Source organism: Hippopotamus amphibius, chromosome 17, assembly GCF_030028045.1.
Source record: "Hippopotamus amphibius kiboko isolate mHipAmp2 chromosome 17, mHipAmp2.hap2, whole genome shotgun sequence".
Lineage (NCBI taxonomy): Eukaryota > Metazoa > Chordata > Mammalia > Artiodactyla > Hippopotamidae > Hippopotamus > Hippopotamus amphibius.
The window spans coordinates 25047667-25073015 of record NC_080202.1 but is presented as its reverse complement, the minus strand read 5'-3'; the positions used below and the strand labels follow the sequence as shown (position 1 = coordinate 25073015).

Genomic DNA, 25349 nt, shown 5'->3' with positions numbered 1-25349 from the left:
TTGTTACATAACATACCAATATCCTAGGGTGTTAAACTAATGCAACATCTACCACTGGGGAGTGGTAAGCTAGCAACACGAATATCCACTAGGAGAATATTGCTGAAACACTGTAACAAGTTTGACTTCCTGGCCCTGTTGAGATTTTAGAGCTGGAAGGGAATTTAGAAATCTTCCTATTTCAAGTTTCTTTGTTTTAAACTGAAGAAACCAAGGCCTAGAGAGACAAAGAAATTTGCCCAAGAGGCAGATCAGCACAGAAACCAAACTCTTGATAATCTAAAGAATCCACCACCTCTTCATAGATTAAGGATTAAGTATTAAACCTTTCTTGTTCATGGTTCTTTCTTATCGGAAAAGCATTTTTTTAAATCTGTTTTAAACTTTCCAACTTTTGTCAACTGTGAACAGTGACAAGGCGCTCTTGCTTACACTGAAACTGATACATATGTATCATACCAATGTATTTGAGGATTTTTGGTTGTTTTTACTAACATTTTACTAACATTAGGACTGGAATCACATCCAACCATGCAAGTTATATTAGCTGAATACAATCTGAAGGCAAAATATATTAACTGAATCAATACATATATATCTCCTCCACCAGGGATCAAACCCATGTCCCCTGCATGACCAAGTCTTAACCCCTGGACCGCCAGGGAAGTCCCTGAATCAAATATATTTTCAAGACAGCTGGGTGGAGTTGTGAAGTTTGAGCCACCTGGGGTTCTACCACGGTACCATTCTCCATTTATGCGCAAACCCGTGGGGAAAGGGGCTGAAGTCCCCAGCACCCCTGGCAGCATCTCACATTCTGACAGCAGCTCAACAAAACAGCAGGTTTCCTACAGCATTCTGTCTCAAACTGTCCTGTTTTCTTGCTGAGAGACTGCCCCACTCCACCCACCTGGTGCCTCCCTAGATTTCCTGACTGCCCCGGGCTTATTTTTTAACCTTCTCTTCCTAGAAAAGCACCGCTCACTCCACTGATCCAGAACGTGGGCGCCTCCCGCTATGGTCAACTGACCATCCTACTCTCCGGGGCGAATCATTTCTCTTCAAAGGCCTTGGAAAATCAGCAGCAACTGGGGGCTAGGTACCTTCCAATTCCTGTAATGCCTCTTTACTACTTTTAATTCGCCAAATTTAAGCAGAGCAGAGAAGAAAGCGGAAATGCCTTGCTTCAGAGTAGGGCCTGGCTTGGCCCTGGCTTGGTATTGTCTTATTAAATTCAACGGCCCCCGTCCTCTGAGAGCTTCTTCAGGTAACTTAGGCTCTGAGTTGGGGATGGCTAAGGTGTGACGGAGTTCGAGAGCAGAAGCAGCACTATAAAGCCTCCCCTCTCCCTACCCCGGGTTCTGGAAATCCCAGCCTCGACATGGGAACAAACTCCAAACCCAAATAAACGGTCTCCTCCCGGGCGCCGAGAGCCTACCCCTCCTCATCACCCTTTCTCCCTCTTCCTTCGGACAGCTGCCCTGCTTGGCCAGGCTCTGCCCGGCTGAGCGTCACCGGGCCAGAACCGCCACTCGCCACACTCCCCGCACCCAAGCCGGGCAGGGGCCGAGGGGTGGGGGGCGGGAGGGAGGGGAAGCAGGGGGCGGAGTTCCGTCCTTCGCTGATTGGCTCAAGGCGGATGGGCTGCGGCCAGACCTGGCCAACCCGCGGCGTGTTGCTATGTGCCGAGCGGAGGGGATAGGCGCGGGGGCGCGTCCGTCACCGGGCAGCCCCCGGCCCCGACCCGGAGGGATGCGGAGTGGCGGTGGCGGCGGCAGCGGCAGCGGCGGAGACTGTGGCTTTAAGAGCGCGCCCGGAGCCCGGGATCCGGCCGGGCGGTCCCTCGCCGCTGCGCACCCCCGCGGAGCCGAGCTCGGCGCTGGCCGGACGGGGCTGCCTGCTGCCGGGTGAGCGGACGCGAGCGCCGCGCGGGCCGGGCGTGGGGCGCGCTGTCAGCGCGGGCGCGTGGCCCCCCGGCACCGGGCGCGGGTCCCGGGGCCCCTGCGGCCCGGCTCCCCCGGGGCGCGCGGCACCCTCTGCCCGGCGCGGCCTGGGCGGGGTGCGGTGGGGGGCCACCCTGGGGGGCCGCGGGCTCGGGGGGCGGGGAGCGGGCCGCCGGGGCCACGTGACCGGTTTGTTTACAAACACTGCGGAGGCCGCGGCGGGAGCCGGGGTCGGGGCCGGGGACCTGCGCGAGGCGCGGGGCGCGCGGCGAGTCCGGGCGCGCGGTTTGGCGGGGCGGAGAGCGGGGGACCCGCAGACCCGGTGGCTGCTGCTTCCTCAGCGTAGTTCCCGCGGGTTCGGACTCCGCGGGGGGCGGGGGGGGGGGCAGGGTGGAAGCGTCGGCCGATTTCTGTCCCCGGTGTCGCTGGCTCTCCGCTGGGGACACTGGGTCCGAGGGCGCCGCCCTTGGTGCCCCCGCCTTTGGGGGACTGGCCGCCCTCAAGACTCGGAGGAGCGCTTGGCCGGCCCTGGGCCGAGGTGACCGCAGCCGAGTTCCTGCCTGGCCGCTTCCCGGCGCCTCCCCGGTGCCCTTGCCAAAGGGGTGGGCGCGAGTTCAGCCCTGGCCGACGGAATGAAGGGGCCTCTCCGGCCAGTACCTCTCGGGAGCTGGCGCTCCGGGGGCAGCCCCGACCTCTCACCACTTCAAGTTCACCCTCCTTGGTCGCTGACCTCCTCTGGGTGTCTTTACCCAAGTGGTGGCTTTTCTCTCGTTGGTGGGGGGAGAGGGGGAACCACCTGTTCGTTTGGACCCAGCCCAGGAGACTGCCACCTCCGACTTCACTCTCAGCTTACAAGCGCTCACAATGCGGAGTGAGTGTCCTCCGTTTTTCTGTTATGTAGCTGATCCTCCCGCAGTCCCGTGGCTGTGAATTGCACGGGAAAGCGCTCCTGGGCTTCGCTGGGTTGTTTTTTCTTTGCCCTCTGGCCTCCTTATCACTAGGGTTTTGCGGCTCTTTTCAGTAAGTCCTTGCTTCTGGTGAGTCTAAAAGCTAACAAGGCAGGTAGCTTCTCATCTTTTTTCCCTTGACCTTCCTCCCATATTCCTCTCTTCTGGTCTGGCAGGATGTGCAAGATGGGACTCCCTGTCGTAAAAGCATTGGGCAAGAAGGGAAGCTGTCTGATTCCCTGTGCGCCACTTGCTCCCAGAACAGTAGCCATGCAAGGAACCTAGGGGATTGAGAAGTTATGTGACTTGCCCAAGACCACTCATCTCACTGGTTCTGGGGTGACACTTGACCTCACATGCTTGGTGCCCTCCAGCGCTGTCCTGGTTCTGAGAACTCAGGCCCTTGTGATCAGTGGGCCTGGATTCACCCTTCCTTGACTTTCCTTTGACCTAGTCACTGCCACAGGACTGCAAAGATGGGTTGAACCTGAGCTCTGTCTGTCCCTTATACCCAGACGGAGCCTCCCCCGGCCCTCCACTCCCTCATGGGGAACATTTTAATTCTAAACTATGGTAATAAGTGGCTACAAGTTCTTTACCAAGGAACAGGTCCAGCCTGAAAAGAGTTGTGCCAACTTCCCTTTGGCACCTTTCCTTATCCCCAGCTCCATGATAAGGGTCTCAGGCAGGAGCAGAGTGCCAGCCTTGGACTCATCCCCCCCCCCCCCCCCCCCGCCCCCGTCAAGCTTGGCTTTGACTTCTCAGTTTAGGATTTGATAACAGCCTTTCTGTCTTGATATCTTGTGCTTGAACAAATATCCAGAAGCTTGGAATTAGGGGTGAAAAATGGAAATAAATGCCATGCACAAGAATATCGTTTTCCTTTTTCCCTCTAGGAGAGTGGTTTTCACACTCTGAATGGGATCTACAGTGAGGAATGCATTTTATATCCCTACACGGAGGTCCACAACTGCATCAGTTCCCAGAAACAATAATTGCCCTGACTACCTGCAGTGTGTTCTATTTATAATTTCTTCCTACTTAAGTAAAAAAAAAAAATCAACTGCTGGTCATGCCTCATTAATTTGGTTTCTTGACCAAACAGGTCATGGCCCAGAGTTTAAGAAACATTGCTATAGAGCAGAGGTCCTCAGACTTGAATGTGCACAAAGATGACCTGGGTAGTGTTTAAAAATGCAGTTTGTAAGTCCAGTCTGGAGATGTTTATTTTCAGTGGGGCATGTTTTTAGTAAATGGGCCATGAGGTTGTGAGGCAGGTGGTTGATAAGAAGCCCTGAACTAGTGGGAATTGGGGAAAATGAACAATGAAAGGCATTAGCTTAGATATGAAGTATGCAAAGCCTTAGTCAGATATATGACCCACAATCTGTGCAAAGCTAGGATCACTCCCTCACCTGTCGCCCTAGCCCAGGCTAGTCTAAGCATATAGTGTTGTTTTCAGCTGCCATGAAGCATTGGCCCTAAAAGGTAGGCTGCCATCTCTCCACACATCACTCTGCTCCAGCCCATTTGCTTCAGCCCATTTGCGGGCTGCTGTTTGTGGTTCTATACCACAGGATGCTTCTAGGTGTGTGGGGTTGGGGTCATGAACAGTGCTGTGGAGAATGCTGTATTATTCACAGATTTGTGTGAATTTTCATCGTTTTAATGATTTTCATGGTTTTGAGCCGATGAGACACAGCCATTGTGCCTGAGACATTAACAGTTTGGGCAGCAGAAGAGGTTGATTTTGTTTAATATCTGGGTATTCCAGGCTGTGTAATCTAGGGGTAGGGCAGACTGGTGATTTTATTTTTGTTGGGGGTTGGGGAGGGGAGCCTGGGGCTTGTCTGTCAACAGTTAATAAGAAGAGGCACAAGTTTCCCTGCCTCCTTGCCTCAGCCCTGGTTCTTTCCTATGTAGCAGCTCTGCTCCTGTGTGCAGGTGGATCTTGTTAGTCATCTGGTTTCTGATGCTGTTACCTCTGTCTCTACTTTCAAGCATAAACATACACACACCTGATGCTTCCACATGTTGGATGTTTCCCTCTTAGTTATCATGTGCAGACATGTTGGTAAAAGAAATTGCCTTGAATTTATCGAAGCTGCAATTTAGCTTCCAGAAGAACTCTAAATTATCCAAATTCAAATTCAACTACGGTCCTTCCTGCCAAGAGTATGCCTTATATGGGAACACTAACTGTAGGATTGTTGAAATTAACTTTAATAATGTTCAGTTTGGTCAAGCAGCTCACACTGAGAATGTTTAGTTTTGAGCCTATGGAAAAAACAGAAAGCAACAAAAGGATGGCAAAGGGTAGCCTATGCTAGGATAGGAAAAGCAGGTGGGATTCAAATGGAGGTCTGGATCGATTTTCTTCGTAAATTATTTTGGCATTTCCCTAGGATCTGTCAACCAAACCACCAGTTGCTCTAACAGTCACATTCCCTTAGCATGATGAGGAGATATAAAGCTCTGGAAAAGTGTCTTTTTGAATTTTAGCATCCAGTGATGGAAAGCCACTGGCCTACAGGCTAAAGGGATTCTGTTAAGAGTTGATAGTTTAGTGATTTTATCCCTAACAAAAGGTGATACTGCACCTACCTGAATTTCCCTGGAGCTGTGGATATAGCCCTGGAGGTTTTTAAAGTAAATAGGATTGTGCCACTCCCATGTTTACAGCTTTCCCATTGCCCTTCAGAAACAACCCACCCCCTTTCCCTGTAGGCATTGCAGACCTCTTCCCCGCTCCCAGCTTCTCTCACTTCGATCTCCTACCAGTTCTCACCTGGTCTATTCTGCTTCAGTCCAGCTCCGACTACACTAGGCTTCCTGTGGTTTCTAAAACATGTAAGGTTTGTTTTTGTCATTGGGCCTTTCTACTGGTAGTCACTGGTCTCCATGGCTTCCCTCACTTGGGTCTCAGAGAGCCCCTCCCTGACCTGTTATCTAGAACAGTCCTCCATCCCTGCCCCTCAGCCTCTCTTAATCCCCTTAATTTTTTTTTTTCCAAAGCACTTTAATACCATCTGGAAATGCAGTGTCTACTTGATGGCTGGATTGGAAGCTTCTCTGTCTTGCTCACTGCTCTTTGACAGTGCTTGGCAGGGAGTGGCACAGATTAAATATCTAATTGTTGATGGAATGAATGAATGACCAAGAGAGCCAAGGTTTAGAGTCTTTAAGAGTAGGAAATAATAATTTATTTTCAAGAGAAGATGAGGAAAAGAAGTTTTCTCTCCCTTTTCCTGGGAATTCCTGTTCCCTTGTAATTACTTTCTTTTGAGATTTCTGCTTTTCACAATATTTTTCATCCTTTTATTTTTTTAAATAGGTTATCAAAGTCTCATAAAGCTCCATTGTTATTTTGTTGTTGTTAATAACTCTTGCCTCCCCTACTTGCCTTATTCTAGGCTTCACTGTCCTGACAAACAAGCATTTCTACCAGTAATCACATTTCATTAATACTAGGCACTGTAAGTAGAGCTAAAGGCCTTGGCTTTGGAACGAGAAAGATCTGAATAATTAGCTCTGTGACCTCGGACAATTTGCTAAAATTCTCTACATCTCTTCCTTATTTGTAAAATGGGGCTAATAATAGTTACTATCAGACAGGATTGATGGGAGGATGAAATGAGAGAACGCACAGGAACGCAGGCACCGGGCCTGGCACATAAACACTTGGTATTAGCTATTAATAGCAAGACTAATATTAATAGTTAGAGTCCCTCTCTCACTGGCAGGAATTCCCTATCCATTGACGTGGGAGTGGGCAGTAAGAGGGGAAAAACTACCAAATTTTAAATAAGTGTGAACAAATGAAGACCAAAAATGTCACTTAGATTTATCAGAACTGGAATGGAATTTAGAAGTCATCTAATTGCAAACTGCTGCCCAACTCTTAATAAACATCTGTGTGGAAGAGTAATATTTATAGAAGTGTTTGGAAGGACATGTTGTCTACCTGGTCTTAGTTTTATCCTTGAATTAAGCTGGGCCAACTGAAAGCTGTATACTTGAGCCATGTTAGCTCAGCCCCTCCAGAATTGTTTTCACTGAGATGAGCTTGGGTGTTCTGCTCTTTGCTTTATGGAGGGATGCTGTCCAAAATAGCCTTGTATAACTTGCTACTGCATTTCTTATAAGAATTTGTATTGTTGAAGACTTAAGCTACAACTTCACTTCATGTCTCTGTTAAGTTAATCGGAGAAATTGCTTTCAGAACCCAGTGTCAGGAAAAGCTTTGCCTCTCCCAAGGAATCGGCATGATTTTTCTTTGTGGATAGTTGAATATAACTGATCACGTTTCTCCTTTTACTTTGGCTGCCAGGAAGCAGAGAAACAAATTTGTGACTTGACTTTAGTAACTGTCGGGCCCTACATCCCAATTTTTTCCAGTGTTAATCTTATAATTTTATGTTTTCTACTTTCAAGTTAATGGTTTATAACTCTGTTATAGATATATGCTGGATTGGGTATTAAAATCCATTTTAGGCATTACATGTTAGAGATACAAACATTGAGGCTCAAACAGGCAAGAAGGACTTGCTTAAGACACAGAACTGATTAGGGCAAAGCACAGACCGTAAACCATATCTTTTATTTCTCAGGTCCAGGGCTCTTACTACTCTTGTACCTTCTGGAAGAGTATCAACTCCTGACTTAAACTCTAAATAACCCATAATGTCTACCTTCTCTCTGGGATGGGGCAAAGTAGCATCTGCCAATGAGATGTGGCACTGCCGCCCACATTCCTGTTTCCTGGCTGGGCCAGCAGCACTGAGCTCTCCCATCTTCTCAATTGCAGGGCAGTCAGCCCTGCCCCATGGTCTTGAGAATGTAGTGCGTATGTCTAGACTTAGTGGGTTTTATCTGAAACTAGATTGCTTGCTCAGAATGAAATTAGCCTCTGGTGTCTGGAGTTCCCTTGGCTATTTCTTTTTTTTCTTTTTAAAGATGTATTTTTCTTCCTTCCTTTCTTTCAAGATTAATTAATTAATTAATTAATTAATTTTTGCCTTCGGTCTTTGTTGCTGCGCACGGGCATTCTCTTGTTGTGGCGAGTGGGGGCTACTCTTCATTGTGGTGCGATGGTTTCTCATTGTGGTGGCTTCTGTTGTTGCAGAGCATGGGATCTAGGCATGCAGGTTTCAGTAGCTGCGGCACGTGGGCTCAGTAGTTGTGACTCGCCAGCTGTAGAGCGCGGGCTCAGTAGTTGTGGCGCACGGGTTTGGTTGCCCTGCAGCATGTGGGATCTTCCTGGCCCAGGGATCAAACTCGTGTCCCCTGCATTGGCAGGCAGGTTCTTAAACCACTGCACCACCAGGGAAGCCCCCCCTTGGCTATTATTTGCCATGAAAGGAAGGCTTGATATCCAAATGGCAGATGGGTGCCACTGAGGCTCAAACAAGGTTTCCTGGGTGTGAACAGCGGTTGAGTTTGGTTGGGCAGAAGAAAGTGGTTTTATTCTGTCTGATATGAAATTTAGTTATAGAAAATATTGACCTGCTTAATGATTTGTTTTCTTTTCCCATGGTGTTCTGGGTGGGAGTACCTGGGGCAAGAAAGCATAGGCTTGGAACATACGCTGCCTGACTCAGGAAAATTTTCATTCCTATTTTGAGATAGAGAAGAGGAACCTCTGGCCCGAGGCTGAAACTCAACCTTGGTTTTATTTTATTTTCCTGGGTAATCATCATTCAACAGATAAGACCTTTGGGAGAAAAAGATAAGTTATAATATGGTCCCTGCCCCTAAGAGTATATCCTCAAATAGGAGTGATTAAGACATCTGTGTCAATAACCAGAGTGCAAGGTAGCAAGACTTTAAAGTCATTACAGAGATACAGAAAGAAGGGTAGGCATTTTGGAGATGGGGCTGGGAAGAATGAAGAGGTTTTAAACATGCAGAAACACGCCAGGGGAAACAGTGTGTGCAAAGGCACCGAGGTATGAACATGAGAGGTAACGTATGAGGAATGCTCAGAAGGCATGTGAGATGCAGGAAGAAGATATTGCTTGGGCTACCATTGCTGCAGTTTAGAGTAGCTCCATAGAGGTGGACTGTGGCTCACATTCACAGTAGAACTCTGCAGGATGAAGACCTGTGAACCACTATCTATGGCTAGCTGACACAGATCATAGGCATACTCAAAAGTGAGACTATCCCTAGGGATTCTCAAACCTGATTGCCGTAAGAATTCCTGGCCCAGCCAAAAACATATAAAATCAGAATTTAATACATATACTCCCCCCACCCCTGCCCCAACTTCCCAGGTTTTCCTTATGAAGACCACCCCACACATGTCTGAGGTCTGGAAATCACTAGGGTTAGTTGCTCTCCCTGGCAGAAACCAACTACTAAACATCCTTAACCTTTGGCCTCCTTTCCCTTAGTTTCTATTTTTGCCTCTTCCTTTTCTTCTTTTGTTTGTATGTTCCTGTGTGTCATCCATTATATTTGTTTCCCCTATTCCTCTTCTTTTACCACTTTGGTCTTTGTCTGTTGGGGGTCCCTACCTAAATTGACCCACCAACAAATGGACCAGAAAGTAGAAATGAATTCTCTTTCAGTATTTGCTGTGCTAATGGTATAAACATGTGTATTATGTAAATATAAATTAGAGGACTTTTGGTTAGTTTTGCTTACATGATTCTTAATTTGTTTTCTTTAGGATTTGAGGGGAAAAGTATCCCCACACATGACTGCAGTCTTAACACTAAATATCCCATTAGCATGAAGAGATGATAAGAACTGAAAACTAGCTATTTCTTGTGCTTAATCTGTTGTCCCACCTTCTGGTTCAAGTTATTCCCTTCCCTCATTTGTTTTCTCAGGTTTCTGCAATTACAAGTTGAAGCATTGAGCCAACCCTGACAGTCTGAAGATGTTTTAAGAGAACTTGACATCTTTGTTTTGCACTGTAATTAATTGACCTAGACTCTCCCTCCAGGAGATGCGCTGCTTGTCTTAGAGGGCTCAAGTACCAAGGATGCACATCTTCAGAACCCCCTTTGTCATGTCTTGGTTGAAGGATCCCCTGGGGGGTGGAGGGTGGGGGGGTGGTGGGCATTCCCAGGATTCAAATCCCAGTTATGGTACTTTCTAATGGAGTGACCTTGGGCAAATTGCTTAACTTCTCTTGAGCTTTTTCCTCATCTTTCAAATAGGGGTGATCATAATAAAGCCTGCCTCTGTGGGTTGTTGCAAGGATTGAGATAATGCATATCAATTACTTGGCCCCTCATGGGCCCATAGTAAGAAATTAATAAATTATAGAGTCCTGGAGGCTCACTGACAGTTGCTGAAGGGCCTTAGATGACTCTCCCTACCTCCTCCCCAACACTCTCTGAGCTCTTAGTGCCAGCAAGGCTTTGGGTTGGCTGTGACGGATGATTAACCAGACATGCTCCCTGAACGTGGTCAGAAATGGCACACAATCTAGTGGGTAGATTGACCCATAAACGCCTGGCTTTGGGAGATTTCTTAAATTATGTGAAAAAGCTGAACTGGCAATGTGCATGTCTCCCCTTAGTGTGCCAGGCCTGGAAGGAAAAGAGGCTGTCTTTCTTATTAAAATCTATCTGCCATTCCCACAATAGGAGAAATCCAGAAATTCTTTCTGGAATCAGTCTGTCTCCCCCACCCTATTCCTTTTCTGCTCCTTTAATAAATGGGAGCACTAGATGACAGTTTAATTCTTAGAACAGAATGCATCCATCTTTCGGTTGGTGACGGCTGGGACTTTGGACATACAGGCATCCTTTTGAAAGTGCCTCTGCCCTATTTTTCTCTTGAGTTTTAAGTTCAATTTCCAAATTCCAATCATGGAAAGGCAGGGAGCCCAGCCACAGATGTCAGTTTAGAATTTTGGCTTTATTTGAATTGGGAGATTAAAGTGAGAAAGCCAAAGGCATGCTGACAGCTGAACAATAGAATTGTATTGGCAGATTTGGGATGGATGGTTTGTAACTAATTGGGGCCCCAGCTGTGCCCTGGGGGAGCAGCAGTTAAAGAGAAATCAAGGTCACACAGTGCCCATATTCCAAAAGACATTCATTTATTCAGTAAATAATGGATATTTGAGTGTGTGAGACACAGATGATAATCAAATAATCATCTCAATAAAAGTACAACTGTGAAAAGTGCTGTGCATGTGGACTTGGGGACCTGACTTAGTGGGGGGTGGAGGAGGCTAAAGGGAGGGTTCCCTGGTGAAGTAACCTGAAGACTGGCCATATCTCTTACTCTGCTTTCCAAGACATTGTCTTCTTGATAGATCTTCTAAATGGCTGTTTTACAATACGGTTCAAGTGTAGCCTTGTCTGGGGACAGAGGAATGGACCCAGTCTCCATCTGGGTCCAAGATCATGGGAAGAATATATTCGCTTTGTTTTAACCAGGATTGTGATCTCTGACCATGGCCAAATACAAAATGAAGGGCTGATGCTGAGGGCAGCAGTCTCTGGAGGCTACAGAAAAGGGCGGGTCTGGTTTCTTTGAAATGTGGAACAGAGGCAGAATTGAGGGACCCCTTCCTTCTTGGCCTGAACCAAGTCTGACACTGCATTTTCTAACTCAGTCTTGCCTAGAGCAGCAGCTCAGACTGCCTTTTTTTTGGAGGGGGTGGGGGGCACTCTGGAAGCGTTTCTCTAGGGGTCCTGAAGCCACTGCCAACCTGGGGAGGGTCCCTTGGGAAGCTGCCCTAGGTGGGACACAGAGATGGCAGGAAGGGCCAGGTGAGGCAGAATGGGAAATATTTCCTATCAGACAGCAGCTGGGTACAAGCATCAGAGGCTCTTGTGGTGTGGCCCATCAGAAATATGGCTCCACAGTCCTGAGTTTCAGACTCCTGCCAGCCCAAGTAAGTTTATATCATTTAAAGAGTTTGCTAGTTTTTGAACTTTGTGGAGCATTAATGGTGTATGAGTCCCACGTAATGCCCAGGATTCAATATCTTTAATTTACCTGATAGTGGTAAAGTAAGGAGACTAAAAAATATCAGCTTTACAGGGCCACACAGTGCCAGTGATGGTCACTCATTTTACTCAGTTAATGAACATTTATCAAGAAACTTCAGGATCCCTGGTGGCCCAGTGGTTAAGAATCTGCCTGCCAATGCATGGGACGCAGGTTCAAGCCCTGGTCTGGGAAGGTCCCATATGCCGCGGAGCAACTAAGCCCGCGTGCCACAACTATCGAGGCTGCGCTCTAGAGCCTGCAAGCCACAACTCTTGAGCCCATGTGCCGCAACTACTGAAGCCCACGTGCTTAGAGCCCGTGCTCTACGGCAATGAGAAGCCCGTGCACTGCAACAAAGAGTAGGCCCAACACGCCACAACTAAAGAAAGACTGCGTGCAGCAACAGAGACCCAAAGCAGCCAATGAATAAATAAATAAATAAATAAGTTTATATATATAAAAAAAAAGAATCTTCAATGTGGGACTTACCTGGTGACACAGTGGTTAAGAATCTGCCTGCCAATGTAGGGAACATGGGTTTGATCCCTGATCCGGGAAGATCCCACATGCCACGGAACAACTAAGGCCATGCGCCACAACTACTGAGCCTGTGCTCTAGAGTGCTAGCCACAACTACTGAGCCTGTGTGCTGCAATTACTGAAGCCCTCGTGCCTAGAGCCCGTGCTCTGCAACAAGAGAAGCCACTGCACTGAGAAGCTGGCGCACCACAACAAAGAGTAGCCCATGCTCACCACAACTAGAGAAAAAGCCTGTGCGCAGCAATGAAGACCCAATGCAGCCAAAAAAAAAGAATCTCCAGTGTGCTGAATACTAGGAGTTCTGGGGAACCAAGATGGGTAAAGATTGGATTTCTGACTGCAGGAAGTTTCCAGTCTGGGAGACAGGCACACGACAGTGGTGTGTTAAAGGGCCATCCCAGGGAACAGTTTTTTGCATGCTGGAAGAAGGGGGGCCCCAGCTCTGCTTAGGGTCTTATTTGAGCTGGGTATTAAGGGGTGAGCAGGCATTTAATGGGCAGAGAAGACAGGTTAAGGCTTTGTAGGAGTCTGAAATAACTTGAGAAAAGGTAGTGAACGAGCTTGGTCTGCTGGGGAAACAGGTTTGGAGTGCAGTGGGAAGGTGATGAGAAGATAAGGAGAATTGGGCCCAGGTTCTTGGTGCCACCTAACGGGTTGGACCTTGCCCTGTAGGCTGCTAGGAAACCACTGGAGGCTTTGAAACATGAGAGAGATGTGATCAGATTGTGCTGCATAAATAGAATTCTAGAGTGGGCTGGCGAGGTAAGAGCTGAGTCAGGGAGACCAGGTTAGGAAGTTCAGGATGGGAGAGGACGGGGCTCACACATGCTGCTGGCTGTGACTGTGAGGATGGCAATGGGAGGGTGAATTGAGAGGCACAGCCAACTGTCTAGGGGACAGATGGAGTGTGACATAGGCGGGAGAGAGAATAAAGGGTGTTTCCTGTTTGGGCAGCTGGGCCTTCAGAAGGAAGGAACTGAAGGGGGGTGAAGGGGATAGGAGCCAGGGGGAAGGGAAACGTTGGTGCTGGCTTTGGGAGTTTGAAGGGCCTTCCTAGGAGCTGAAAAGGGACCCCCTTTAGGAAGGAATCCAGGGTTCAGAAGCAGGAGACAGGTGTTTAGAAGACTTCGGTTGTGGATGAGAATGCCGGGGGTGGGTGGGCGTGGGAGGGTCAGGCATATGGTAGAAGCGCCTCCAAGGAGGAGGAGGATGGAAGAGCAGTCAGGGAGATTGAGGCTCAGTCAGAGACAGAAGAACCCAGAGAGGCAAAGATGAGGCCCATAAAGCAGAGTTTCAGGGAAAAAACAGCCCACGAGAGAGTTGTATGCAGCACCAGGGCCATAGTGTTAGCATTCAAAAGTATTAGTGTCTGGACTTGGCATGTTGGAGGCTGCCCATATTTTTGTTGCTCAAAAGCCTGGTTGTGATAAATGATATTCATGGAGCATTGCCAGAAGGCTCTGTAGCTCTTCCATTCCTCCGGAGAGTCAATATCACTGGATCTAGCCAGGCCATCAGAAAGCCACGTTCTTGGGCTGCCCTGATTTGACCCCGTGTAGAATCCTTCTTACTGAATTGCCCTTCGGTGTCCCTTCTGTGTCTATTTTCATGGAGGGGCCTCTAAGAAAGTCTTGCAAGAGAGTTGCATGGTGGGAACTGCTGGTGTGTGCTGGGGCTCTGTCCGCGGGTTGCTCATGGTCTCCTGCGACCACCATGGGAGAAATAAATGTCTCTCGGAAAATCTGTATCCTGAACAACCAAGATGCTTTTATTTCATAGCAAATATAAACCTTATGACTGCTGGTATTTTCTTTCCTGCCTTGGTTACTGGGGAGCTCAAAGCCAAATTTGCTGTTGAAATTCAATAAATGTTTAGTGAGTTAATAGCATGCATACCTGTGTCCTAACCTTCCTTTTGTTCTTTTATTCTCCCTATCCTAATTTCTTAATCTAATAGTATTGTATTGGTTGTTGGTTTTTTTTTTAAGATTATTTATTTATTTTATTTTTGGCTGCATTGGGTCTTTTTTTTTTTTTTTTTTTGCATCTTTTAAATTTTATTTATTTATTATTTTTGGGGGGTTACACCAAGTTCAATCATTTTTTTAAAATTAATTTTATTTATTTATTATTTTTTGGGGGTACACCAAGTGCAATCATCTTCATGCTGGCTTTCTCTAGTTGTGGTGAGCAGGGGCTACTCTTCATTGTGGTGCATGGGTTTCTCATCGCGATGGCTTCTCTTGTTATGGATCATGGGCTCTAGGCGCACGAGCTTCAGTAGTTGTGGCACGTAGGCTCAGTAGTTGTGGTGCATGGGCTTTGTTGCTCTGTGGTATGTGGGATCTTCCCTGACCAGGATGAACCCGTGTCCCCTGCATTGGCAGGCAGATTCTTACCCACTCTGCCACCAGGGAAGCCCTGTATTTGTTATGTTTTTGTAAGCCACCTTAAATCGCTTTTGGATCTTGGCGTTGTATGAGAAAAAGAGGGAAGCCATTGATAAACTTTAGCCAAGTGTTCTTGGTGATGAATCTTCTGACAGATCATTTTTGGTTGAAATTGTAGAAACAACCTAAAGTAATACCTGATCTCTTGGCCAGCTAGCAACAGCTACTTCTATGTAATAACTAGTAAATTACATGCAAGTTTCAGAATGTTCAAGGGGAAGTGCCTCTTCTCTGTGCAGATGTTCTAACAGATGTAAGCCTCACATGAGGGCCTTCCCAGCAGAGTGCTGAACTATGGGCCATGTGGTAAATATATTGCTTTGCTAACAGATGTTGCAAAGCACTGTCCGGCCATCTCTGAGTGGACTCTGCAAGACTGGTATGTTCTGTGACCTCGCTGAAATCAAGGTCTTAACAGAATGAAGGTTGGTGGGTGGGGCAGGATTCAGCTGGCAAAGATATCATTACAACATGAAATCAGGACTTTAAGAGCTGAAGGAATCCTAGAGATCATGTAGGATTATCATCTGACGGATAATCCCCCTGAAATCAAGACTAGGCCCTGTATCCAGGATAGAGATGAATGGTTGGTTTTGTTTATGAAAGAGAGTGGTTTCTTGAATATCCCAACTGGTTTTTGTTATCAGCTGGATGGATTTGAAGCACCACCTGGGTCCAGAGCTGTAAAGTGGTTAACTGAGAAGGGATAGCATTGCTTTTCCAGTGTGTGTTGCACATCAGCTCGTGGCAGTTTTGATAGCGGAGTTTCAGTAAAGTTTTCAATAGTGGCCCCATCCTGGGATTAGTAGAGTCCTTGCAGAGTGCCGAGGTAACTTCCACTGCACTAAATGATGCAGTGGTCTGTTGTTTGGAATGATACGGCAATAATGTCAGATCCCCAGCTAAGCCACCAAAACCTACTTAAACCACAGTATACCTTTGAGTGGATTACTTTAGGCCTAACCCTGTAACCACCATGAGTCAACCTGGCGGACAGGAGCACTGCTCATCTGGGTCTTGTGAACAGGAAGGGTTCCCGCGCTTTTTCTCCCTTGCTGGTAAGGGTGATCACAGCTAATCAAGGCTATTGAGTACTAGCCATGTGCCAGATGCTGTGCTGAATGCTTCACTTGCATTATGTCATTTGATGCTTTTGTCTCCTCCACGAGGTAGGCACTGTTAATCCCTTTTGGGCAACTTGCCCAGTGGTGATGCAGCTAGTGAGAAGAACCAAAACAGAATCCAAGTCCATCTGTCTCTAATCCTGTCCTCCTCACCAGGGGACGACACCACCACCCACTTCTCTCATGTGGCAACTGGGTCTCTCTGCTCCCTGGCCTGGGTCCAGGATTCTGGTGAGATTAGGAATGAGGAAGGAGGGCTGCCACCTGGGATACAAGCTTTCCACAGGCATTCTATCTCTGTTTTTTCTGTCTCCAGGCCCAGAAGTGGCTCACCTATCCCCTTTCCACGGCCACCTACTTACCGCCTCCAATCGGGGCTTCTCTCTTTTCTCCTGGAACAGACTGCTCAGTCATGCTCCTACCCTCCTGTCCTTAAAGCCAGCATAAAGTCCTCTTCAGGCTGTCCAGGAGTTCCTACAATAAGTAAGAGATGGAAAGGCTGGAAAATGGTTAAGCTGTTACCTCAACAGATATATATGTATAATATTTACTATACTATATATAACCTAGACCCCGTGAATGTGAAAAACGGGCATGGATGCCAAAGACAGGCCTTTGATTAACACCCTGGACTTAAAAAAAAAAATCTTCTATAGCCTAAAAGAACTGTAGTTATGAGCATCTCAGCACAGGATCTGAGTGGGGGCTATTGGGGAAGAATAGGGTTCCATGGCGCCAGAGTTACTCTGCGTCCTGCCTTGTTACTGGCAGGGGGAAGGGGGGGCCTCAATCACGTCTGCTCCCCACACGGGTGAGCGCACTGGTCGAGTCCGCAGCGCAAGGGGCGGCATGGGGAATGCAGTTCAACAGTGGCCGCTACTGTGTGCTCTGTACTGCCTCGTTCAGGGGGTACAGAAACAATTAAAATGTGGTCCCCACTCTTGTCACTTACCTCTAATAGGGGATACAAAGGCAGAAAAGGATAATTACAGTTTTTTAAAAATAGTTTTATTCATTTATTTGGCTGCATTGGGTCTTCGTTGCTGCGTGTGGACTTTCTGTAATTGCTGTGAGCAGAGGCTACTCTTCGCTGCGGTGCGTGGGCTTCTCATTGCAGTGGCTTCTCTTGTTGCGGAGCATGGGTTCTAGGCATGCGGGCTTCAGTAGTTGAGGCATGCAGGCTCAGTAGTTGCGGTGCACAGGCTTAGTTGCTCTGTGGCATGTGTGATCTTCCCGGACTAGGGTTCGAACCCGTGTCCCCTGCATTGGCAGGTGGATTCTTAACCACTGCACCACCAGGGACGTCCCTGAGCTGAGGCTTAATGGACAAATAAATGCCTGATGAGGTGGGAAGGATGTGTCAGGTGGAGGGAATGGCCTCAGCAAAACCACAGACGGTGAAATGCAGGTGTGGTTATTCGGGGGAGCTACGGAGAGTTTGGTTGCCAAATCTGAGCCCTTAGGAGACTGTTCCTGCACATGGTAGATCCTGAAATGTCAGTTCAAAAAATGGAGTATAGAGTATGAGAGAGGAGTCGGAAGCTACTCATGGGTATCAGTGGTAGATGGTTGTCAGCAATAATACATCTCTTGTGTCATCTCTTGATGGACACAGGTTGCTTCCATATCTTGCCTATTGTAAATAGTGTTGCAGTGAACATAGGGGCACGTAGATCTTTTTGAATTAGTATTTTTGTTTTCTTTAGTTAAATATCCAGAAGCTATCTGCTTACCCACTCTCCCGTGTTGCCTTTCTGAAGGACATGAAAGTGATGACATGGTCAGATCTGCTTTTTAAACACGTAACACTGGCTGAAATGCAGAGCGTGGATTTAAGGGGGAAGGGAGGCTTGGGGGTCTGCCAGGGCTGTGTGAATCAGAAATGCTGTGTTCCTGGCAGTGCTTTAGGGCCTTTGGGAGCATGGCCACTGGAGAAGCCATGGGTCTTAGTTGCGGCTCATGGGCTCCTTAGTTGCAGCATACATGTGGGATCTAGCTCCCTGACCAGGGATTGAACCTGGGCCCCCTGTATTGGGAGCATGGAGTCCTATCCACTGGATGACCAGGGAAATCCCTGTTGTGTTAGTTTCTGTGTACAATGAAGTGAATCAGCTACAGGTATATATCTATCCCCTCCCTCTTGGACCTCCCTCCTACCCCTCCCCCCACCCCATCCATCTAGGTCATCACAGAGCACCGAGCTGAGCTTCCTGGGCGTCCTGCAGGGGCTCTCTAGTTGTGGTGCAGGGGCTCTCTAGTTGTGGCACACGGGCTGTAGCGCATACAGGCTCAGTAGTTGCCGCACATGGGTTTAGTTGCACTGTGGCATGTGGAATCTTAGTTCCCCAATCAGGAATCGAACCTGCATTCCCTGCATTGGAAGGCAGAGTCTTTTTTGTTTGTTTGTTTGTTTGTTTTAAGAACTTTTACTGAGATACAGTTGACCTAAATACACTGCATATATTTAAAGTGTACAATTTGATATTTTTTTCTTATTAGTAATGTATATATGGCAATCCCAATCTCCCAGTTCATCCCCCGCCCCTGCTTTCTGCTTTCCCCACTTGGTGTCCATATGTTTGTTCTCTATATCTGTGTCTCTATTTCGGAAGGTAGGTTGTTAACCACTGGACCACCAGGGAAGTACCAACTTTTTTTTTTTTTTAATTCATTGACCACTAAAAATAATAATAGCTATAATTTTGGTGTGTTTTGTGTGTCAGCACTGTGTATGCACTTACGTCAATCTCATTTAATCCTCATAACCCTGTGTATGTTGGTCTCATTCGAATTGGGGAAGCTGAGGGTCAGAGTGGTTGAATAGCTTGCAAAAGTCACTCAGCTAGAATCGAGTAGAGATGTTTTCTGATTCCAGAGCCCACTTCTTTTCCAGACAGTGTTTACCTTCCCTCCTCCAAAACACCCCACAAAGGCAGCCTAAGGACGGTCCTGTTCTGTGGCCGGAGGTGCCACTTCCCCTGGCCAGTTCCACCTGCTCAGTTTCCGTGGCTCTGTGCGTGGTGGCACAGCCTTGTCCCCACGTCATTTACCCAGGTCCTTCCTGACTTATCTGAGGAATCCGTGCCTCCCACCCCTCCCTCCCAGGGACACTCAGAAGGTTCTGATTTGGATTGCACCTGCAGTTGTGGCTCTTTGTGGGAAAGGCCAGCCTGTGAGGTGGGATGGCCAGGCTTGCTGTGCGCATCCTGGGCTGTGCGTTTGGCTCTCCAAGTGGTGTATCAAAGGTCTTTGCTTTTAATTGTAAGAGTCACATCTTTTCTTTCCATGCTGAGCAGCAGGAGCTAGCTGGGGGTGGCAGCAAATCTTCCTTTAATTTCCACTGTGATGGATTATTACTTCACTTAAAATGGTGTTTAATTTGTACACGTGCCCTGAGGCTTTTAAATATCAAGCTCATTTGATTATTGTTGGAAATCAATTTAGACTCCACAATATGTTCAGCAGGTTGGACTCGTGAAGCCCCATGGAGCCTGTGGCCCCGTTAACAGGGACCGGAGTCCAAAAATTAGAGTGTGGTGAGTTCTGCAGCCTCATACCCTTAATTTCTTCCTTAAAAAAAAAATCTTATTTCATCTTCCTTCCTAAAAGCTGACTTCTTTTTACTTCCTTTTTAAAAATTGACTTATTTTTAAAGAAGCAGCTTTTAATATTTTCCCTTAAGAGGAAAGAAGATGGTAATAGGTGACTATTTTTCGGTCCCTAGCTCTCATCTTTTTCTCTCACTCAGCCTGTCCTCTCCTTTCTCCTCAGGCACAAGGACCCCTTCTTCTTCTTTTTTTTTTTTAAGCTCTTTATTTATTTATTTATTTTTATTTAGAGAATACTTTATTAGTTTCTGTAATCAAACCCAAGTAGATAAGACCTTACATATTTAATACAGTGCGTTACCCCTGTACAAATGGAAAAAATTATGTTTAACGTTTCTAGACCATTTAAGCTCTTTATTGGAATATAATTGCTTTACACTCTTGTACCAGCTTTTGAGGTACACCAAAGTGAATCAGCTGTATTTAAACATATATCCCCATATCCCCTCCCTCCCGCTACTCGCTCCCGCTCTCCCTGTCCCGGCCCTCTAAGGCATCACCCATCATCGAGTTGATCTCCCTTTGTTATACAGCAACTTCCCACTAGCTATTTATTTTACAGTTGGTAGTGTATATATGTCTGTGCTACTCTCTCACTTCATCCCAGCTTCTTCCCCTTCGCCCCTCTGCCCCCCAAAGCCCGTGTCCTCTAGAAGGACCCCCTCTTGATCCTGCTTCACCTTGCTTTCCATTTCCCTGCTCTCATTCCTTCTCGTTTGCCCTGCACCAGCTGAACAAGACGCATATTCCAGCAAGCCACCTTTTCTTTTCTTCCTTCTTGGGTAAGGAATCACCTTCTGTGGGTGCCTGTCAATTCCTAGGAAAGAGCGAGAGGAGCAGAGTGACTGTAGAGCAAAGTTCAAGGCCTGCAGCTCTCTGGGGCTTTTCTAGCACCAGGCAGCCTGGGATGTTGCTTGCTTGGTTCATTTTTCTCTTTTGAAGTTCAGAGCTGTGGTGTGTGTGAGTGCGTTTGTGTTTGTATGTGACATACGTTTAATGCAGACTATGAATGCCGATGTCCCAGAAGGTATCTTGGAATAAGTTTTGAGATTCAGATTGGAAGCTGAGCATAACCAGAAACTCCTGCCTGTGAACTTTTTTTGGGTTTCCTACAGAAGAGAAGTGAGAAAAGAAATAATTCTACTCTGGGGAAATGCATAATTTAGAAGCCGTCTGCATGTGTAAGAAAACAGACTCTGCGGCTGCTCTATAAACCCAGACTGGCAGCCAGGGCTCATTGTTTCCTTTCCTTCCCTCAGTGTTTGTATAAGGCTGATGGGGCCAGTGCTCCTCCTGCCCCACACCGGGTAGCCAAGGCTGTGGACTTCAGAAGTGGCTGACCTGGGGCAAGCCTCCCGCTCGCTTCCCTTGCCTCTGTCTTTCCTGTTCCTTACCCCCTGACCTATCGCCCCTTGCCTTCCTGGAAATACTGTCCTTCCTGAGAGTGGAACAGGAGTACTGGAACGTTCAAGGATATTTCAGGAAACCCCAAGTACGGTATTTTGCTCTTTCTGCCACCTGTTACACTTCTACACCCAACAGCATTGGTCTACCAAGGGCTTTGGTTTTGACAACTCACCTTACCACTTCCAGTGTATGTCTAGGGTGAGACGCAGGGGCTCTGACCCGAGGGGTTGTGTTATCTCTTGTTATGGCCAAGCCTGACTCCGAGGCAAAGCTGGGGAGGTTAATTCTCACCCTCATATTCATCAAGTAATTCTGTGATGTTCAGTTTAATCTGATTACTCATCTTTAAAATTAGTGGTGGGAGACCGAGCAGGGAAGACATTATGCCTGGGCCCCGGTAGGTCTGAATCCCTTCAGCAGTTGGACATCTCATGTGTCGTTGGTGACCCTGGACGTGGAGCTTGCTTGGCTCAGCTGCTCCCGGGACATGCAGGGTAAGGGAGAGTGATCACTGCTGTCCTTCCGCCGGGTGCTGGCCTGTGGTGTTGGTCACTCAGGAAGCTATACAGAGTCCTTCGGTGACGCTCTGGTGGGAAGGATGTCAGGGAGAAGGGCAGCTTCCCTGCAGAAGATTTGGTTCCAGTGAGGTTTAAAGGCAAAAGAGGACTGTGGGTTGTGGGCTTTCTCCAGACATCCAGATGGATCCCAGGCGTAATCCAGCAAAAGGAAGATCTGACTTTGTTTGTCTTCCGCCCCCGTCTCTCCAAATAATTTTATCTTCAAAGCATGACGCAGGCGTTAATTAACACTCTGGCTCTCCTGGGAGGTAGGCAAGTGGGAACACCACCCCCATTAGTGAGGCCCAGGGAACAGGTGGTCCAGAAGCCTCAGGTATGTGAGCCACAGAGAAGCGGAGTGGGTCTCAGACTTCGGGGTTTTGTCCTCAGACCTTTACTTGGACATACCCTAGGAGCCACTCCTGTTTCTCAGTGTCCTTGTTTCCCATTAGAGTTAAAAAAAAAAAAAAAAAGCTGAGGCTATGGTAAGAGAAATGCTTGGGACTGTGGGATGAGTAATGGAAAGTTTGAGTTGAAGAGAAATTCTGGTCAGATTCACTGTTGTTGTGAATTTTAGATGCATGAGTCTGATTAGGCCACTAGTTTCATTCATTGACTTAAAAAAAAAGAGCCGAGCCTCCACTTCTGGGCAAGGTATTACAAAGAGAATCACTTCTCCCCAGAAGACTAGCTAGCCATGAGAGATCCTGCTGGTTGGGAACTTGATCCTTTGTATCCCATGCTTAGTTCATAAGCACAAGGTTGTGGGTTTGTTGCCTCTTCAGGTGGTGCTTTCAAGTGCTGGAGGACTCCTGGCATCTGGAAATGGATGAGAAATCCACTTGCGATCGTTGATGTAGGGACTCTCTAGAGACCATACCTTTTAAGCCATTTATCTTGGTTGGATCAGAAGGGGACCCTTAGGAGTCCTCCTCTCCTTGGGCCTGTAGGTAGCATATCTTTAAGCCTGGCCTTCTCCAGGGCTCCCTAGGAATGGCGATCCTGCCAGTTTGCTGGATGTTGGTAGGGTAACTCCTGAGAGCCCTGAGTTGATACTGAGCCTCTGGGTCTAGAATTTGCAGCAATAGTGGGATCGCCATTGGTTCCTGTCTTATTCATTGGGCATCTTGGCACAGTGTAAGAACGGGGGGTGGGGGGGTTGGGTCCTTTTATCCTGTAAATGTTGCCCTCTCTTGGGGGGCAGTTGAACTCTACTGGCTTTGCAGGAAGCCCAGCTCCATCAGCTAATGATATGCCCCTTATCTTGGCACTGCAGGCTGCTGCGAACCAGGCCTAGACCTCTGCTTGAGGGTCCTTCCTCTGAAGACGTCACCAGCGTGTGGAGCCTGCCCCACACCCACCCCCTGCCAAACCACGGCCTTTACCTGTGTCTTCCGGTGTTTCCCGTGCGACCCATCCTGTGGGAGTGCCTCGTGGGCCACCCCGGAGTTCACCCCACGCTCAGCAGCACCAATGGTGAAGATGACAAGATCCAAGACTTTCCAGGCATATCTGCCTTCTTGCCACCGGACCTACAGCTGCATTCACTGCAGAGCCCACTTGGCCAATCATGATGAACTTATTTCCAAGGTACATGTTCCCTGCAGGTCTTCGTTGCCTACCTCGGGGGAGGGCACTTCTGGCTCCAGGGTTTGCAGACATTTACAAGCTCTCCCAAAGGGGGACATTTGTTTTCCATCTTTTGTCCAGGGAGGGCTGACCCGCATGGCTGCCTTACTCAACTGAGAAATAACTTGGAGTCGAAGGGAAAGTGTACTAGTTTAATTTATAACTTTAGAAAGTCGATGTCATCCCTGTTGGCAGCAGTGGGGACTGGCAGCTTACAAGCCGGATGGAAGAGGGGCTGAGGAGTGACTGGACCCTTGCACTCAGCTTGCCTGGGCTGGGTTGGCAGATGAATGCGATGAAGGGTGCTGCCTGCCTGGAAAGGAATTCTGAGAAAGGTGGTCTCTTGTAGGAGCAGTTAATGTCTGAAAGGAGAGAGGGGATATTGCTTTTTAAGCCCCCAGGGAAGGTTCCCAGACAATTTAGTTACTAAAATGGGTGGCCTTTGGGAGGACCAGAAGTAGCTTGGTGAAGAGCTGGTTCACTGGCTCGTGGGGACCTTTAGGGCTTCTAAATGAGGTAACATGGCATGACATTTGCTTACAATCAGAAGAAGGAGTGGAACCCTATTTTCCCTGAGGAGCCTTGGCAACTGCTTCCTGAAGCTGGGATGAGGAGATTATTAACAAATAAACCTGACGTCCTGGTTGTGCAGCCCAGACACTAGCTCCTTCAGACAGCATTTGCAGGGGAGCTCTCTCCCTCCTGGCCCTAAGTTCCTTCCTAAGGGAGGAGAAACAGCTTTACTAGGCTGCATGAAAAGGAAAAAGAGCTCATGGGGGATTTTTCCCTTTAAAAAGCATCCTTCTTCAGAACCTGGACTTCATGACATTAAAGTAAAAAAAAAAAAAAAAAAGAAAGAAAGAAACAAACCTTTATGCGGACTCAGATTAAGTTAAAAGACAATTAGCGTTCTTGATCTGTTTACAAGAACCGCTAGAAAAGGCGGCATCACTTTCCCTGCCTCTGGCTCGCTTGGTAGCCCCAGCCAGAGAGGGAGGAAGGATCAGCAGTTACAGAGCAGTCCCGTCCAGCTGGCTGACCTGACAGGAAGTGGAGGAGCTGCTTGGACAACCGCGTCTGGTAGCGGGGATTCTCAGATCAGGACTGCGGATGGAACTCCTCCTTCCAGGCCTCTACCAGGGCCTGGGGTTACCACAGAGCTTGAACCCTGGAGCCTTCAGCGTCCTGGACTCTGGCCCATTTTCCCTTCTCTAGGTTGCTGCTAATTATTCTCCTCTATGCTGTTTGTGTTCCAGCCACCCTGTAGCTTCCTTCTCTGTCAACTAACTCATCTTGTCTCAGATTCCTCTTAGATCTTTTGGGAACCCCTTGAGTCTGGAAGTTTGGATGTGGGGAGCCTGTGTCAGTGAGAGGAGAGAGGAGTTAGTCTTCTTTGCTTTGGAAGGGGGCCTGCAAGCTTGGAGGGAAAATGCGAGTTGTCTTATTTCTGGAAATCTCCAGAGAAAGTGGAAGCCAAGACATCTTTTTAATATCAGGAAGAAGTGCTGTGTATCATAAGAAATGGAGGTAACCATGAACTGTATTTAAGCACCTTCTGTGTACTAAAAACTGCTAATTAACAGTTGATAAGTATTATCTCACTTAACCATCATAAGAAGCCTTTAAGTTGTATGATGTTAGTCATATATTATATGGATGGAGAAGTTGAGACTCATACAAGTTGTCTAAGAACTCAAGGTCTTGAGTCCTCAAAGAAAAGAGAGCAGTTACTTTGTGTTCAAGAAGAATCTCTGGAAGAGGTGGTATTTGAGCTGGGCCTTGTGAGATGGGCAGAAGGGAATATGTGGGGATGGTAATGGCCTTCAGAGTTGATGTCTTAGCTCTTTGGCCTGGTATACATGGCCTTGGACCATCTGGCGGAGCCTAGCTTTTGAGTTCAGGCCCCTGATGGTTCCTTGCTTCTAAGTTCCAACCATTTAGAACTAAGCAACATTCCCTGGATATGCAGATAGGAGTATTTCAGGCCTCTGTGACTCAGCCAAGAGCATCCATTTTTCTTCACCTCCTTTGTCTCTCCTAGGAGCTCTTAGACATCCTTTTCCTCCTGGGGCCATGTCCTACTAGCTTTGTATCTCTGGGTCAGAACCTGACCTGTGGCAAGAACTCAATAAATGATCAGATAAACAGATGGATGGCTCTTGAGCCTCGGGAGAAGACAAGTG

At 47.6% G+C, this 25349-nt stretch overlaps 1 protein-coding gene across 2 annotated transcripts in view; it reads left to right on the top strand.

The window, feature by feature from the left end:
• Nucleotides 1-1700: 1700 nt before the first annotated feature.
• The window catches only part of YPEL2 (yippee like 2), a 56490-nt gene continuing 32841 nt past the window's right edge, over nucleotides 1701-25349 (top strand). Inside the window, exons 1-3 of one of the 2 annotated variants that reach the window (XM_057715339.1) lie at nucleotides 1701-1907; nucleotides 9727-9812; nucleotides 22814-23127. In XM_057715339.1, the coding sequence (XP_057571322.1) occupies nucleotides 23011-23127 (117 nt within the window). In that variant the 5' untranslated portion in view covers nucleotides 1701-1907; nucleotides 9727-9812; nucleotides 22814-23010. The remainder of the gene's footprint in view (nucleotides 1908-9726; nucleotides 9813-22813; nucleotides 23128-25349) is intronic. The other variant, XM_057715340.1, reaches the window with a different exon arrangement.